We start from the raw sequence: 16989 nt of genomic DNA on the forward strand, positions 1-16989 counted from the left end.
GACCTGCGGGTCAGCAGCCGAGTACCTTAGCCACTAGACCACCGCGGTGGGGCAACAGTTGTTATCTGAAAGCGCATTAACATCCATATATATATATATATATATATATATATATATATATATATATATATATATATATATATATATATATATATATATATATATATATATATATATATATATATATATATATATATATATATATATATATATATATATATATATATATATATATTTCTCATATTTTGTATACGGACACGTGTCGGTTTAATCATGCATGCTTATCTATATACTGATAAAATTCTTGCACACTTTTCATTTCTACCTTCCCACAGGTGCCCCACAGCCAGGCATAAGGGCCAGCACGCTTGGCCTTATAGCGGGCTTCCTGGTGAAAGCAGCTGAGGATTGCATTACTTGCGACGACTGCATCGGCAAAATCAAGGCTCCCAGCTCATCTGGACCAGCTACTGCTGTGATATTTAATTTAGACAGGGGAGGGCTTTCATACCCAACGATCTCATTTCTTTCCTTTGTGAGCACTCTAGAAAGGGCCGCGGAAGCATTTGCGCCATTGGCCATTTCCAAAAAGAGGCCGATGGCACTTTTTGTGCAAACTGTGCTACCTGCAGTGGCCTTGAACCCTCTTTTCAGCCATAAAGGCGCTACTAGCGAGCACCGAGAAGCCATGGCGCGGCTAGTGTTGCAAAAATTTAGCCGTCCTTTCTTCTCAAACTACGTGCGGGACAAAACAGCCAAAGAAGGAAAGAGAAAGAGAATAGCCGAAAAGCCAAAATCTCGCAAGATTTTAAAAGTTTAGTTGCATGCCTCCATTGTATCATGTACGCGCCCAGAACCTTGCTAGCACATTTTATTGAACTATGACCCAAATGCACGCAGCTCTGTACGCGTACATATGTTTTTCTTTATTGCAGACACAAGCCGTCACTGTGTGCCAGCAAGTAGGATATTCTTCGAAAGTGCAGAAACTTTGTTTGAAACATCAGCTTTAACTGGCATATTGTGGCACGCATAAGTAAAGCGACAAATGTGTTTTGTTTCATTTTGAAGTGCTGTAACATTGCTCGAATCACACGCATACACTCGCCAAATTCTTTTAGCAGAAACCTTGATATCACTTTGAGGGATCTGCTTTTCATTGACAAACGAGTATAATGGCACATTTTCAGCATGTGTACGCGCCCCAACTGCGGGTGTCGCCCTTGGGCGCTATCAATCAAACATAACCACTAGTACAACAAAGGCGGTACTATTCCGCCCTAAAAATAAGTCTGTTAATGAAAACATACATTTCAAGTATGGCGATACTATTATTGAGTTAGTAAATTGTATAAAAATTCTTGGAGTTACATTTTCGAGCAATATGCTTTGAAACGATCGCATTTACAGTGTGCTGGGTCAGTTATCTCGCGTAGAGGGCACGGTGTACAGTGGCAAAACTGTTCTACTATACAAGGTAAAATTCTTACTTTATAAATGACTGTTCTGTTGGCATCTTGCTTATTGTTTCTTGGTATGAAGGACTACGACTAACACGCGCTTACAAAAACTGTACCTGATGCAAAAGACGTATATTAGAATAATTTTTTACTGGTCGTATGATGCTCGCAGAAGTGAATTGTTTCAACAGGCTGGAATACCACCCCTACATCGTCTCTACGATTTTAAGTTAGCATTGGTGGTCAGGCGTCAATTTCAAGAAAGTCGACATTATTTGTACGACCTCTCGAAACTGCAGCCAAATAATTTGTTCGAAACATGACATAAAGAAACATGGAAAATAAAAACTTCGAGAACAAACTACTCCACAGATAGGTTGTTCTACACAGTTTCTACGTTAATTGATAAATATGTGAAAGCTGGCATAGATTTCTTACTCTGTACCCGAACTCAATTGCACGATATACACATGTATAGTTTTCAAGATTTCTTTGCAGTTGCTACATTGTTATCATGGTTGCTATTTTTATTTTTAGAATTTGAACTTGATATTTTTGTAATTGTTGCTTAGATAACATTGCTAACTGTTTGCCAGTGCTGTCGTGCTAAAGGCGTCTGTGGGCCTATGTCAAGCTGCCTCTTTCGAAGAGCAGCTTTTACCTGCCGCTGTCCTTCATCAAACTATTGATGAAAAATAAAACATTATTATTATTATTATTATTATTATTATTATTATTATTATTATTATTATTATTATTATTATTATTATTATTATTATTATTATTATTATTATTATTATTAACTATGCTCGACAAGATGATGATAATGATGACGATAAAAACTTTATTGGGGTCGCAATGTGTTGCCCTCGATAGGCACATCACTGCCTTTACCATATCGTCTCATCGCACGGACATATAAAATCATAGAAACGCGCATCGGCCAGCGCTCCCCGTTCCAGCAGACAAACTCCCGTAGCGAAATTTGACGCACAATTTTTGTTGTGTAGGTCACAGTAAGAGTTAAAGCTTCAATTCCTGTGTCTCTCCTTGATATGCGTCCGTTGGCGTATGTGCATTATTCTCTTCTATCAATTGACTACAAGTGTAACACCTGTCGAGGGCGAGTGTCCAAGGTAAGTGCTCAACAGGGGCACTGCGTTTCACCTGACGCGTCCTAAACAACCTAAAATCAGTTTGATATTCTATTACCAATGAGTACATTATTAGTCAAAAGCTTTATGAATACTAAATTGAAGTTTTTTTAGGCTGGAATGGCAAAAACAACCATGCAGCAAGACATTTCTACGCAAATATACAGCTTTAGAAGTCAATCAACCAGTATAGCCTAACTACTAAAATGTAACACATAGCACACGTTAGCCTTTTCAGCAAAAAACAATCACACGTATAGGCAGTTTGTCACAGAAGCAGACGCATGGTATCAGTCCGTCGCCCTCCTGCCGGCCGCACAGTAGCAGACGAACAGGTTATAGGTAGCGCCACCTACGGCGAGCGATTGAACGAGAGCGGGGACACGCGCTCCCATAGGAACCCCGCTATCTGAACAGGTCAGGAGTGTAGTAGGTCATGTGCAAAACAATGAACGCTCTCGCACGCTTGAGCAAGAATCGAAACTAGCCTTGGAACAAATAAAGAAAGTGCGCAAAAAACTTTGATACCAGCTTTTACTAATTAAGCTACATTATTATAAAGGTGTATTCACGCAACAAATATTATTTTATTTAGTTTACGGAAACCAACGCCTCCTACAAAAACTAGGAGGCGTTGACGGAAACGCAGAACTGATGACGTTAGTACAAACAACAATGCAGTGGCAACTATAACAACAAAACTCAAATGCTTTTTAAAATAAAAAATTGTTTTTTTTTCTAGATTACTGCGACATCTATCAACAAAGTAAACAACTATTATTGTGTAAAAATTGCGTAAACTTGTTTTAATTTTAGTTCAAAAGAGATTGAAAAAATGACAGGGCCATAACTGAGTTACAAGTTTTTGCGCTAATGTTGCGGTAATTTTTGGTTGTTTGGAGGTCATTGCTGACGCTGGCCGGGGTGGGAAAGCATTTGATTGGACGCCAAGCTGCCAGCCTACCCTCGCACTGGGCTGGTCCATTCCACATCCGGGCAAGTCTCGCTCCCAAATCTCAACGGCGTTTCGTCACCACCTTTCTGGTCGTCGCCTCCTAATCGTGCGTGTTCACTGCGGTGTTCCAACCCGTGAGGAACGTAGGAAAAAATTCGTGCAGGGGATACTCCTTACCTCCATTACACGGTTTCTAAGGATTGCTGTATGTCTGCCGGCATTCAGAACCTCAAAACTTTTGGTGAGTAGGCCTTGCATCCTGTTCTGTGCGCATTGTTGACACAAGGTCGGGCGAAAGCATTTGCGTCGTAACGTGCGCACCTAATGAGGCTAGGAATTTCGTGGAAAGCGGGACATTTGCTGCTAGAATGTTTGCGCTATGTTGAAGCAGTCCAGAAATCTCGTTGTGCGGTAACGTTGCGCGGCTACGGTGTTTACGGTGGCAAATTCCTTTGCGGTGGCTTTACGACAACTTACTGAGATTCCTGTTAATCAGGCTTTAATAGCCCTTCCTGTAGACCTTGCGTGTTTTGTTAATTTCCGCATTTAGTGTTGCGTAGACTTGCTTGACAAGTTTCGTAGTGGTGACCGCGAAACGTGCAATTTCGAAGATAGGCCTAACTTTTGTCCGCCTAAGGCCTTGTCGGACTAAGGCTTTTAATTAAAGATTCTGCTGCCTAATACTGGTACAACCGTACGTCATAGTCTGAGCGGCCAAGTATTGCAGCGGTACTGTGTAGCTTCTTGCAGTTGTGCGCAGTTGCGACATGACAACGACGCCAGCTGAGTCATGCGTCGCGGCCAGCTACGTTCTTACCTTCTTCAGCCATGCTAGATGCGGAAGGGGCCAGGGTGGTTTACTAACCTCTTAGACGTTTAGCTGGTCAAAGATTCGCCTTTGGCTAGTAAATTGAAACGTGTAGTCTCGACTATGTTGAAACCGTTCTGCGTACGCGCATACCTGTGGACACGATATCTATCAATTTCCCTGCCTTCCTTTTGCAGACCCCTTTGCTGATGCCATCAGGGGTGATGAGCAAGGTGTCCAGGACGGTCTAATCCACGTTCGTATTCAGCAGCGCAACGGTCGAAAGACCCTCACGACAGTGCAGGGCATATCAGACGACTATGACAAGAAGAAAATCGTAAGGGCCTGCAAAAAGGTACGGACTTTTGCTAATGGTGGATTCGTTGGATTGGTTACGGCGTTCTGCTCGAGTTTGCCTGATCTAAATGGTGCGTTTGCACTTACAGGAGTTTGCCTGCAATGGCACAGTGGTGGAGCACCCCGAGTATGGCGAAGTCATGCAGCTGCAGGGAGACCAGCGCAATAACATCTGCCAGTTCCTGACACGCATCGGCATTGCTAAGCCCGAGCAGCTCAAGGTGCACGGCTTCTGAGCAGCACACCAGGATGTACCTCCTGCTCGTGGACCACTTCCACCAACAAAAATCAGCACCTTCGCATTGACGCCCGGACAGACCTCTGCGCGAGGATGTTGCTGGGAGATTTTTTTTCTCTTTTCTTTCTGTCGTGAATAAAATTGTACAAAATGGGTTGCTGCTAACACCTGTTGCCGTGCGTCTCCTTACATGAGCGTGTTGCACGATGTGCTTGCCGACATAGGGGCGTTACCTACACGATTTCTGGCAACTCAATTTCCTTAAACAACCGGGTGCGCTGTGCCACTCGTATTGCGCATCTTCAGCATTGCGGTGCAAGTTTATGGCGGAGTTGGTCGAACTTTCGCACGTAGGCTCGACCACCGTCACACAACAAACACATGTTTACTGCAGTATTGCAAAAACTGGCAAGCAGAAGCGCTGGAACAGCTCTTAAAGCACGAGCCACCATGGTCGCAGACTCCACAGATCCTACCAGCAACCACTTCAGTCGTCAAGAATGTCCTCCGATTCATTGGGACACATTGCAGAGGCCACCAACTAAGACTAAATCATTCACCTCAGGAGCCCTAACAGGGCCCTTCAACACCCAGCCGTACACAAGGCCCAAAAGGTGAGGTGGCTGACGAGCTCAGACTCCCTATCCACACATGGGCGGAGCCACCGGGACGGCCCCCTTAAGACCTTCAATTAGTTAATGCGCCCTCTTTCTCTAACCAGTACGGCAACGCCCACTGGGCGTCCTTGATTTACTTACCCAGGGTCTCGGATTGCCAGATGTCGCATACAGAATGGTCATTGAAGCAAGACGTTGCAGTGTGCCTAGCACGTGTATTGCAGTAATGGCAGACCGATTCACGGCGCCCGTGTGGCACCGCAGTTTCGGCGCACTGCTGTAGCGGTTTTGCTTCCACGGTCACACTTCCGAAAGCTTGTACAGCGCTGCACTTTATAAGCTACTGAGTGTGAAAGAACTGAACCCTCATTGTTTCAGGCAGGACAACACAGCATTTGAGTCGCTTCTGGCGTTTCGAGTTTTAAATTTGGTTAAAACATTGCAAAATGTGCTACGGACCACAAGTCAACAACAGGAAAGTCTCACACAGCTGTACGAATATTCAAACGAATTTATTCGACGCTCAGAACACACACCTACTTGCTTAGCATGCACTCTACGAATGCTTTGATGCAGACTTGGGGGCAGTTTGCTTGCTTGCTCCCTAGAATTGGTTCTCACCCACTATCGTAAATGCAACCACACCGGTCTTTTTTTTTCTGCGCAACTCCAGAAGTAAATTCTCCCAACTTCACACATTTTCAATATTACAGTGCACAACACAAAACACATCAGTTTTCTTGCACACAATTTATGAACTAATAAAATCACCCACTCATACCAATTTCAATTTACCATCTGCCTTGAGCTTCCTCCAACACTATCAAACCCAGTGCCATGCACAAGGCCTGTCTAGCACACACTAGTTAGACCACCTGCTTTTAGAATAGACTAGCACAGCTGTATCGAAGTTAGCCCAATTTGCTGTAATGCAATGTCAAGGGGGCCACAGTTTGAAAAGATCTTACCATATACTTACCAAGGAACTTGCCTGTCACATCCAAAACACTTAAGTGTCAAGTTCAAGGGGTTTCACAGCTGCATGTTGCCAGGAGTTTCCTTCAAATCACACATACCCACCAACGCACACCACACAACTTATTGTCCGGTTGACTACAGATGCCATCTGGTCGGACAAATGCTTCCATCATGAAGTGGAAGAGCGGAAGGGCCTGTATACTAACCTTATTTGTTCAGTTGCAGACCTTGGGTACACCAATCCGAACACTGATGCTCTCTTAATGTAGACTCGCATACTTTACTTCACTGGCAACCAAAAAATAAGATGCTTAGCTACAGGAGTGCAGCTGGACCAATAACCTATCTCCGCTCCATTTCACAGAGAAATGATTACCATTCCGTTAATAGATTCACTGTTGTCCACAGAGGTGGCTCCACACAATGAACAGCCGTGTCATGTACCAGTGATGGTTTGATTTGGACCATGGAGATGCATTTAGTGATAAACCTTGCCCAATTCATGCTACAAATGTTGAAGAAAAAGGGGAGAGGGAGGAGCCTTCCTGGATAAACCAGTATACACACCAGTGTAGCATTTTTCTTATGCATAGTGTGCAACCAGGTTGATAGATGCCAAGAACAATTTTGACTGGAAGTGATGCAGGAAACAAGGGCAGGGAAGCAACTATAGTCTTTCTTGCAATCTATAAAAGTCTACTTCTTTACAGCAACATCACAACTTTCCTGAAAAAGATTTGGCTCACGGTTCAACAGTTACCGTATCAACCAGAAAAAGGGTTGAAATGCTTGCCAGGAGAAACATTCGCAATTCAAATTTCATTCCCCTAGTTCATATGAGCCTTACACTCGGGAATGCACACTGCATAACTCCTGAACTTATTTATGCAATTGTTAACTTTGCTAGCCTTGGTTACAACTCAATGACCACATCCCACTGCAAAGAGTGCAATGTGGAATACTCCAGCAAACTACTGAAAACCAAATTATGCTTGTACTGAAGTAAACTTTACCCCCCCCCCCCACCAGCCTTCATGTGAGGAGCAACTAACAGCTTGTATGTCTAAGTTCAGCAAGCCAACACAATACCCAGATGAGCCCAAAGCTAAATTGTGAATACTGTCCATTGTTCAAGAAAATCAGACAGAGCTGTGAAAATGCACATGCTGTGACTAGAAACAAGATTCGAGCCGCTATAATAAAGTACATTTGGTTTAAACTTGCAGCAATGTGATCTAACCTTTCCTCCAATATTTTTGATGTTGGATAGCTGCCAGTGACAAGGAATCAGGGGCAGGAGGAACCCATGCCTAATAACTTATGTAAACCTCCTGTTGCAAAATCATTACAAGCTAGCATATTTCTGAAAGTCAAACAGCCATGTTTGCCAGTTGTCATATTGGTGAGCGCACCAGCAATACGCAATCGCAGGTAGAACAGCAACGCGAGAAGTGGAAAGGCCCACGTTTTATAGGGAATGGAGTTGGACACATGCCGCAAACTTCCAACAAGTGCCATGGCACAAGAAGTCGGGAAGCATAGAGCTGATTGGAGACAACTATGTGCATTTTCACTTGCTGCTTTTGAGGAAACTCCATACTAGCCACACACACACACACGTATATGAAACGAACCACAGCTGAACGCACTCCATTGTAAAGTCTGCAAGCGACACTGTCCAGACCTTTAAGTTCCAAATGAAGTCTTGCAAGAAAAATGAATTGTTTGACTTCGTGCAAGCATACCATAAAGAGTTGCATGATGCACTGGCACAGCGTGTTCGTTAAATTAGGCTTTGCAGCACCTTTTTGGCAAAAATGTTAAAGAACTTTAATGTTCTTATGGGGGTGAATACAAAAGACTGTACTAGAACAAACATTTTTTTTAGTGCTGTAGCCTTGCAATAAACAGCTATGATGAGTCCGAGTTCGCATTGAAAAAGCAGCCAGGACACGACTTAATGCGCAATTTAAAAAATTTTCTGAAATATGCAGACCGCTGTAGCATACTGAGCTTTGATCCTCTGCAATTGTCTATGAACATCGCCAATATGCCAGCAAAACACGATAAAGTGCAGGCAGGAGCGACCAGTACGGCCCGCACGCCGGTACAACCGCTGCCAGACTTCCGAGAATGCACGAAATGACCAGCAGGGTTAGTCCGATGTGTTGCGAACAGTGGACATGGGCGCCGCATTAAGAGGCAAGGACACAGCTCAAACAAGAGTAGTAGTACACGGAGACAAAGGAAGCTTTATTCTAGAAGCAACAAGGATGGTTTTGTGGCAAGTGTGACCACATGCCTCGTTATAGCTTGTAGAGCCCACGCTGCAGCCCACATCAAGAAAAAATGGCAACTTGCTATATGCGACTACTCGACTGTGGCATGAAGTGAAGGCTTTTCCCGACTGAAGTTGCAGCCTGGTGCATGTGCAAAATTACATATGAAGGTGCACCCATGAATGCCATTGCTCAGATGCTGAACAAGGAAGAAAAAGAATGACGAACAAGGCTAAAAGCATTGCGCCACCACACGCTCGTTAGGGCAGCATCTATTCATAATGATTTGAAACCGAATGTTGGTAAAAGAAAAAAAAAAACCTAACAATGCCCACTGTCCACTTGTTATCTGCCCATCGGATAAAAAAAAAGTTGCATCATGGATGATTCAAATGAAAGATGTAGTGCTGCATCACAAATTTTGTGAAATTTCTACCCCTAATGCACAAATTGTTGGCTGTCTTGGTATGGCGACTGAAATAACAGAGCCCGCGACCATTGGCAAAGAGAAAACAAACTTAAACAAGCACAATGCTAGAAAAATCAATCCTAGCGAGGTGAGAATGCTCAGAAAAAAATGACCATATCTAAAACCAGTATCTTTACACATCCTGTACTGAAAATGATGTTTTTGGACTATACAAGCAAGAGAAACAGTACTAAAAAATGAGGAAGTGACCATTCCCCCTCCATGCAATGCACATGTGGCCAGCAGCTTCAGGTAATAATTGGAGCCAGCCACCTTGCCTGGATGGACAGCTGTGGAACGGAGGAAATGGAACTATCCATGAGTAATGTTGCGGAGGCTTTTTTTTTTCTCTCTCTCGGATGACGGAGGTACACTGGATGAAGACAAACGCCGACAGTGAGGACATGGAAAAAAAAAAGAAGAAGAGAGGAGCCCGTGGAAAAAAGAAAAGGGAGACCAGAAGGATTGACGATGACAAAGAACACGACGACCCACGACGCTCAGTAGAGGCGCACATCGATCTGGCGATTCTCGAGGCGGATGCCATTCATCATGTCTGGGGAGGAAAGTGGTCAAGGCAAAACAATGAGCAATGCCAATTGCGTGCACACATTGCGTCACAGCATTGATATCGTCTCAAAACATTGCTAAAGGCTTCTTTCATCTATAGCAACACATTAGATACTTCCTACATGTGTATTGATCATTCAAAAACAACAAAGAAAAAGTAAATTAAATATGAGAAAGCTTTCGGCCAAAAATATTTTCAAAGTACCGGATACACAGTGTTCTAGCTTCCTTCTATGCTTACTCTCAGTAGCATTCAGCTCTGCTAATTCCTGCCAAACAATAGTTGAGGCTAGCAAGAGTTAAGGCTGTTAGTTAGCTTCACAACAAACAAGTGCCAAATAAGTCGATGACCAAAGCTTTGACCCCAGACTTTTAGTAAAGAAAAATCTGTTGAAGTGAAACGCTTCTGACAAGATAGGTATCGTTCTTGCATTCTGCACCCCTGGTCAGCTCTCAGTGAGCGGAAGACATTTGCCAGGTCCCTTCAGGTTCCGTTTAACGAGTTTACTATACAGACCTTGCCCATTCAGTCTCACGATTTGAATGGGCTCAGTGGTCCCACCTAAGTGACATGTATTTGAATGAGAATAAACTGCTGAATTCAACTGTGAAACATGCACCACGGTTGATTCGAATAAGACTGTTCAACTACACAAAATACCGTATTTACTCGCATAATGAACCCACCCACCACTTTGGTCCTTAATGAAAAGAAAAAGTATCTGTGCATTTTATTTCAGGGTGATATCCAAATCCGTTGATCAAAACAACATTAAATAATGCCATTTTATATGAAAAAAGACACAATAAGAGTCAATATCAATACACATTTTAACAACCGCACTAAACAGTTGAGAGCAGCGCTAGCACGGACGACATCGATTAAAAATTATAAAGTCACGATTTTTGGAGCAGAGAGCCATCTAACGCAAAAGAAACCTTCACCTTATAGTATTATAGGATCTAACAGACTACCATGCCAAGGAAAGTATAGGGGTGCTATATGAGGTAATTGTAAAGCAAATGTGAAGAAAAAAAAAAGTGGATGAAAAGATAACTTGCCCTGGACAGAGACGTAACCTACAACCTTCAATAGCGCATCCAATGCTATCACGGCAGCTATCCTCCCATCCACTTATTGGGGTATACAGTCGACTCCCGATAATTGAAGTTTCTTAAAGGGGCCCTGCGACACTATTTGAGCGCGCATTTTTCATCAGTTGTGCCGGTGCTGTGGAACACGCAGATACCGTTGCGCACATGGCAGCGCCGAAATCAACACAGTTATAATTTTAATTCACACGGCAAATTACCTTGATATAGACTACGGCGACACACATCGGCTATATTTGTTCTGGGAAGTGACGTCGTGCCATGTGACGTGACGACAAACCCCATTCGCTTTTGATTGGCTTGGCGCGTGAAGTAGCATGCAATATTCACATGGTGGTAGCCATACGATGAATGCTAAAAACAACAACTTTTTCATACTTTACCAGAAAGAAATCATTCCTGTTTCATAATGATCTATTCGAAACAAACAGAACATTTAGCCTGCGAACGAGGCTATGGTACGACGGCAACTGGAAGTGGCAATGCAACAAGTGGTGGACGCCGGCATTTCCGTAAAAACAGTCTTGCGTGCAAGCCGGGAAGTGACCCCGCCCAAAGCGTATGTGAGTATCTTACACAGTGTGACCGTGGCAACGTCTGCTACCCCACACACATGGTTCGCAGTAACCATGCTGACGTCGTCAAAAAGAGCCGCAGCGAGATATTGTGTGAAATCGACAATGAGGTGACATTTCTGAAATTTATGAGACGCGCACAGTGATTGGAAGCGGTCTTTGACGTCAGCAGGCGAAAGAAATCTGAAAGAGAACGTTTCTTGTCATCGTCTGCTCGAGTTTTGAACATTGAAGACTCATAACTTCACTTTCCATGCACCAATTTCCATTATTATTGTTGCATTCGTCTCGGTAATCATCGCTACACACATTCCGGTGCTAAATAAGGCTGTTCTAAAAGTGTCGCACGGCCTCTTTAATTAGAATTTTCGGTTATATATTCAACAAGTGGTCCCATCAATTTCGCATGCACTCCCATAGAATACTACATGCATGCCCATAGTACGTAATGTTGCCCCGCTGCGGTGGTGTAGTGACTAAGGTACTCAGCTGCTGACCTGAAAGTCGTGGGAGCGTATTCGGCTGCTACAGCTGCATTTTTGATGAGATGCAAAAATGCTATAGGCCTATGTGCTCCGATTTAGGTATACGTTAATGGTGCATTCAGACGACGGACCGAATCCGGATTTGTCGTGGACGCGGACGGCTAATCTGTGGATGATCCGCCTGCAGGCGCATCCACACGACGGACGATGTCCTAGGAGAAAACAGCCGGATTACCCTCGACAGAAGATTCGGCGCTCACCTGCGCCCGCTGGCAGCAGACTGGTTTGAGAGTATTCAACATGGATGCCCGCAAGAAGCGACGCTTGGCTATAGCTTGGCTGCAATGTCTGTCGTATTGGGACAAATGAACGAGGAGTGTTATTCTTTCAGGAGAAAAGGGAGTTGCTGGCAGAATGTTCTTTCAACTACATTGTTCCCCACTTGTAGAACTTCTGAACACGTCTCCCATCCTTTTTTAGAAAAGGCACGTCGCCGGTTGCAGAAGTTAGAATATTTCACCACCATGACGGCTAAGAATCTCGCGTGTCAAACGACGGCGGCGACATTTCCCGAACCACTAAAAGTGATTTCTGCGTATTCACCTGAGAACAAAGCCGCCGGAAACTAAGCAAACCTTGGTCAAGCGTAGATGATGCCGACCAGTCATGCAGCTGTCCGCGAGCCATGGAGGACATGCTGTGAGCAGATGAAAAGTGTACTGGTTGCCAGAAACCCCAAGCTGATCCGCTGAAGTATTGGCTTTCTCCCGCCAGAATCCCGATGTGAGAAACAGGTTGCGGTCATCCGTCCGCGAGCCGCGCGGACGAGGGGAATCGCTGATGTGCGGTCACGTGACGCACAATCCGTCCCGCCACATCCGGATTCGGTCCATCGTCTAAATGCACCATAAAGAACCCCAGGGTCGAAATTTCCAGAGCTCTCCACTACAGCGTCTCTCATAATCGTATGGCGGTTTTGGGATGTTAAACCCCACATAAAGATCAATCAAAGTCCATAATGTTGGTTATATAGAAGTTTTTCATTCGAGAGCCTCGAGGCGACTATAGTTTTTCTATAAAATTGGAAATTTTTCATGTACCAAGACCACCAAAACAAGTATCTGACCGCGCTGTTGTCGCCATCCATGCAGCCCCACGTTTTATCAAGCGGCCATCTTGTTTAGTCTACGCCGGGGCATTGCATTGATCGCATCGGCTAACTAGGTCTCATGTGTCGAGTATTTCAGCCACACGCTGGGTTGAAGTTACAACACCGTGACTTGACACTGGTGCAAAATAATGCTCAAACACACACACAGGGCTATGTTAGCATGTTCCGCTCCATTCAGTTGCCCTGATCAAAAATAGTATGATAAACCAGCTAGCCTGCCAACACACTGTGGGTTCATTCCGCACGTGTTTCCACAGGTGGTGGCGACATTGGATAATGCCAACTTGCGGCCCCTACCGAACACTTCCCTGGCGACGAAAGTCAAAAGTCTTGAAATGTTGACCAGGGAGGCACCGACCTCTCTTGAAAGTACAGCGTTAGCCCAACTCACTCTTGAATGAGTGACAGGTTGATCTTAGTGACATTAATTTAAAAAATTCGTTGCCATTGACAACATGGATACATGCGGTCCACTGACGAACAGAAAAAAATGTGCAGATGGTTCAGCTAGCAGATGACAATGCAGAAACGAACTGCCACTGAGGACTACCGATGGATGTTGCTGCGGGTCTTGATCTTGCACTGCGGACAATGCTGAAGAAGCACTTCGACGTGTGTGGTGCTTGAAAAACTTGCTTGTCGCAGCAGGTTTGGGCAAGAGAAGATGACAGACTATTTTCTTAGAGAACTGTCAGGTTTGAAGCAATAAAAGTGCATTTATTTGCGCTTTTTGCTTATCGCATTTACTCGATGCTACTACGCCTTCAACTGTAACGCGCACCCGGTTTCCACGGCGAGAAAAAAAAAAAAGAGTAAGACATCGATGGCAACGCGCACCCGTTTTTCTCATTCGCCCGCACGATGACAGCACTCGGGAAAGCAACTCCTTTCGGGAGCGTCTTCCAAACAATTAAATATGAGGTACGGGGGAAGCTTGTGCCTATCTGACGTGCAACGAAGCATTGCAGTCACTCTGTTTTACCGTGGCCTGATGTCAGCACACGAACTTGCTTCGCCCCTTCTCGACGGTTGTGGTGCCAGGCATGTCGAAGTAAAGAGGCGTCTGATGGGCATTCTCGATTTGCCCAAGCAGGTAGCCGTTGTTGAGCCGCAAGTTTAGGACGAACCTTTGAAAACTGTGAAGCTCTTCATCGTACTCCTCCGGAAACTTCGCATATGCCCGTTCGCCTTCAGAGGGAAAAGCCTTTCCTCTTCATAAAGCTAGTTATCCAGCACCTGCTCGCTTTAAACTGGCTCCGCATTAGTCCTTTTTCTAAGGCTAACTTGCATAGCCTGCACATGGAGTAGTTCTGTCGTCAAAGGCCGCTGTGCCGCTCACTGCTCAATCACATAATCGCCGAACAGCCCTTCAATTTGCGGAAACCGATCCTGCTGTGATCCACTAAAGCCTTTATCTTTGCTGTCGACAATCTTCTGCTTTTATTTCCGCCAGTCCCGCACGTACATTTCAGGAACTCTGAACGACCGCAATACGGCCCAATTTCCGTCCGTTTCTGCACACGCGATGACCTTTCTTTTAAAAACGGCATCGTGGTGCACTAGTCGAGTTTTTGGAGTCTGTCCTTCCATGCCCTCGATGCTAATGCACTACAAAATGATGAGCTCCTCAGAACACGTACAAAGTGCCGCACATGGGAAACACATAGGCAGAAATGGCCGACGCGCCATGGCGACCCACGTAAGGGACGGCCATTTTGGAAATGCCGATGGCAATAGAATAATCGTATTTTTTTTCGTACTCTATTCTAATGCGCATGCGATTTATGAACTCGCTTAACCGGAAAAAAGGTGTGCGTTAGATTCGAGTAATTACGGTAATCTGAAGTTTTTTTTTTTCGAAGTTTGCGGTTCAGTGAATCAAATGCGGGAGGCTCAGTCAGCGCCACCTGTTGCCATTGCACCGAGTGTGGAACCGGCTTCTTGCCTGTTTAGCTCAATTAGCAGAGCATCGGACGCGTCGTACGATGGTCACAGGTTTAGTCCCTGCCCACAGCAAGTTTTTTTTTTTTTCATCTACTTTTCTTTCTTCACATTTGGATGAAAATTCGCCACGCAAGCACAGCGCCATGCAAGCACAGCGGCACGAAAACGAAGCAAAAAGAATCTGAGCATATCCACAGAGTGAATTGATGAATGGGGCAAAGCGGCCACCGATCTGCCTGTCCGTTCGTGTTTGTGGATATGCTCGGCTGGCTACGCTGCCAGAAGGATGCGGGATTGCCTTAGACCAGTGGTTCTCAGCCATAGATGTGTCTGTAACAACAGGTGCCTTTTATTGCTTCCGAAAACATCAAACAAACGTGCCACATCACTTCATTTTGGACAGCTCATCAATACGTGGCACAGTCACGTTTAAAGAAAAATGTGGGTGAAGGTTATGCGAATCATAGAAATGACTTCGCAGACCCCCAGGGTCGGCGGACCCCATTTGAGAACGACTGCCTTAGACCAAAGGAGCTTTGCCCCTAAAACAAAGCACGGGGCGCACCCGCAATGTGCGTGCTCTTCTATCTGACGCTAGGTTTTATTTTTGACGATCAGCTGGTACACTAACAACATGGCCGCTTTTGAACTTGGTTGAGCATGCACTGGAGCATGGGAACTGAGTGGCTGGACAACACTACAGCTTTGATCTGTGGGCGTTGGCTTAAAGACGCGCTATCCGCACACGCTTTTGCGCCCTTCGCTTGTGTGCAGCAGATGTCCCAGCACGTGCTTCAGGGCTGTGCGGATAGCGCGTGTACAGCTTTGGGCTACAAAAAGGTGCACCATGCATTTTGCAGGCCAAAACAAGGACAGTTTCCCTTTGTGAAGAGCGAAGTTCTCGAACAGAAACTCCGTAGTCCTGCCTCCGAACTGAAGACCAGCAGCAGTTGGATAGCGAGTTTCTTTATACCGCCATGCAATATTTCTGCTGTTATAACACCCGCGACTTTTCTCCTGTGTAATGAACCCTCCCGCATAAAAAGCGTTGACTTAAAAAGTGAGTTGTTCCGGGAATGGCCGGCTATCCAGCTGTTCCAGCAATGGGCAAAAGCAAGTTAGCATCTTCGAAAACCCAGCCCCCGGGAACGTAGCCCATGTTAGACAGCAGAATTCCACATATTTATGCACTGGATCGCTTATCAGAGAGACTCTTGCTAGTTCAAATTCAGCCGTTACTCAAGACAACTCAAGTTAGAGTAAACTAGGTTCGACGGCACACTGAAATGACAAAGGGACCCCAAGCCTACACTGTAGCACTGGCGAATGTGAAAATAGTTTTGTAAGTACAATCACTCAAAACAATGCTTACATCACTGATGACTTTCCATGTTAAGGCCACCTTAAAGCCTTGATTACGGGCAGCATGTTAACTCATATTGGTGACGACTGTACATAAGCAAAGAAAATAATGCATCCACACATCAGTCAAAGGATACCAACAGCCCGCTGAGCGTCCCGCTCGGAGTTGAAGCGCACAATTGCGGTACCACGTCCCTTCATGTCGGTGTACCGCACGCTCCCTGCATCAAAAACCAAAGGAGGACCTCGAACTGGACTGCTTGCTGCGAGGAGCTTGAAAAAAACAAAACAAAAACAAACCAAGATGCGACCACAGAATGCAGTTTCTGGGGCTGCTATCATGCAGGACCACCTTGTGGGTTTACGAAGAGCACAGCTCCAGGCTGTAAACTTCCCCGCCAACCATTAAAAGGTACTGGCACCAAAAACTTCGATTCTCGTGCTTGGGATTCCC

General features: G+C 44.9%; 2 protein-coding genes across 6 annotated transcripts in view; one reads left to right on the plus strand and one right to left on the minus strand.

Annotated features, from left to right (window-relative positions):
• Nucleotides 1–3548: 3548 nt before the first annotated feature.
• LOC142817453 (eukaryotic translation initiation factor eIF1-like) lies at nucleotides 3549–5137 on the plus strand. Its single transcript, XM_075894470.1, has 3 exons — nucleotides 3549–3810; nucleotides 4575–4732; nucleotides 4824–5137. The coding sequence occupies exons 1-3, from the start codon at nucleotides 3777–3779 to the stop codon at nucleotides 4968–4970; spliced, it is 339 nt and encodes a 112-aa protein (XP_075750585.1). The 5' UTR covers nucleotides 3549–3776; the 3' UTR covers nucleotides 4971–5137.
• Nucleotides 5138–9471: 4334 nt separating this feature from the next.
• The window catches only part of LOC142817460 (myelin expression factor 2-like), a 38692-nt gene continuing 31174 nt past the window's right edge, over nucleotides 9472–16989 (minus strand). For 4 of the 5 annotated variants that reach the window (XM_075894485.1, XM_075894474.1, XM_075894472.1 and 1 more), the window contains exons 11-12: nucleotides 16673–16756; nucleotides 9472–9871 (exon numbers count right to left, since the gene is read on the minus strand). In XM_075894485.1, the coding sequence (XP_075750600.1) occupies nucleotides 9816–9871; nucleotides 16673–16756 (140 nt within the window). In that variant the 3' untranslated portion in view covers nucleotides 9472–9815. Of the gene's footprint in view, nucleotides 9872–16672; nucleotides 16809–16989 lie in introns of all 5 variants that reach the window. The other variant, XR_012895252.1, reaches the window with a different exon arrangement.

The sequence above is a fragment of the Rhipicephalus microplus genome, chromosome 1, assembly GCF_043290135.1.
Source record: "Rhipicephalus microplus isolate Deutch F79 chromosome 1, USDA_Rmic, whole genome shotgun sequence".
NCBI lineage: Eukaryota > Metazoa > Arthropoda > Arachnida > Ixodida > Ixodidae > Rhipicephalus > Rhipicephalus microplus.

Coding starts and splice junctions, on each gene's coding strand:
- LOC142817453 (XM_075894470.1), top strand. CDS start 3,777: ATGTCTGCCGGCATTCAGAACCTCAAAACTTTTG. Junction 3,811..4,574: donor TCAGAACCTCAAAACTTTTG/GTGAGTAGGCCT, acceptor TTCCTTTTGCAG/ACCCCTTTGCTGATGCCATC. Junction 4,733..4,823: donor TCGTAAGGGCCTGCAAAAAG/GTACGGACTTTT, acceptor TTGCACTTACAG/GAGTTTGCCTGCAATGGCAC.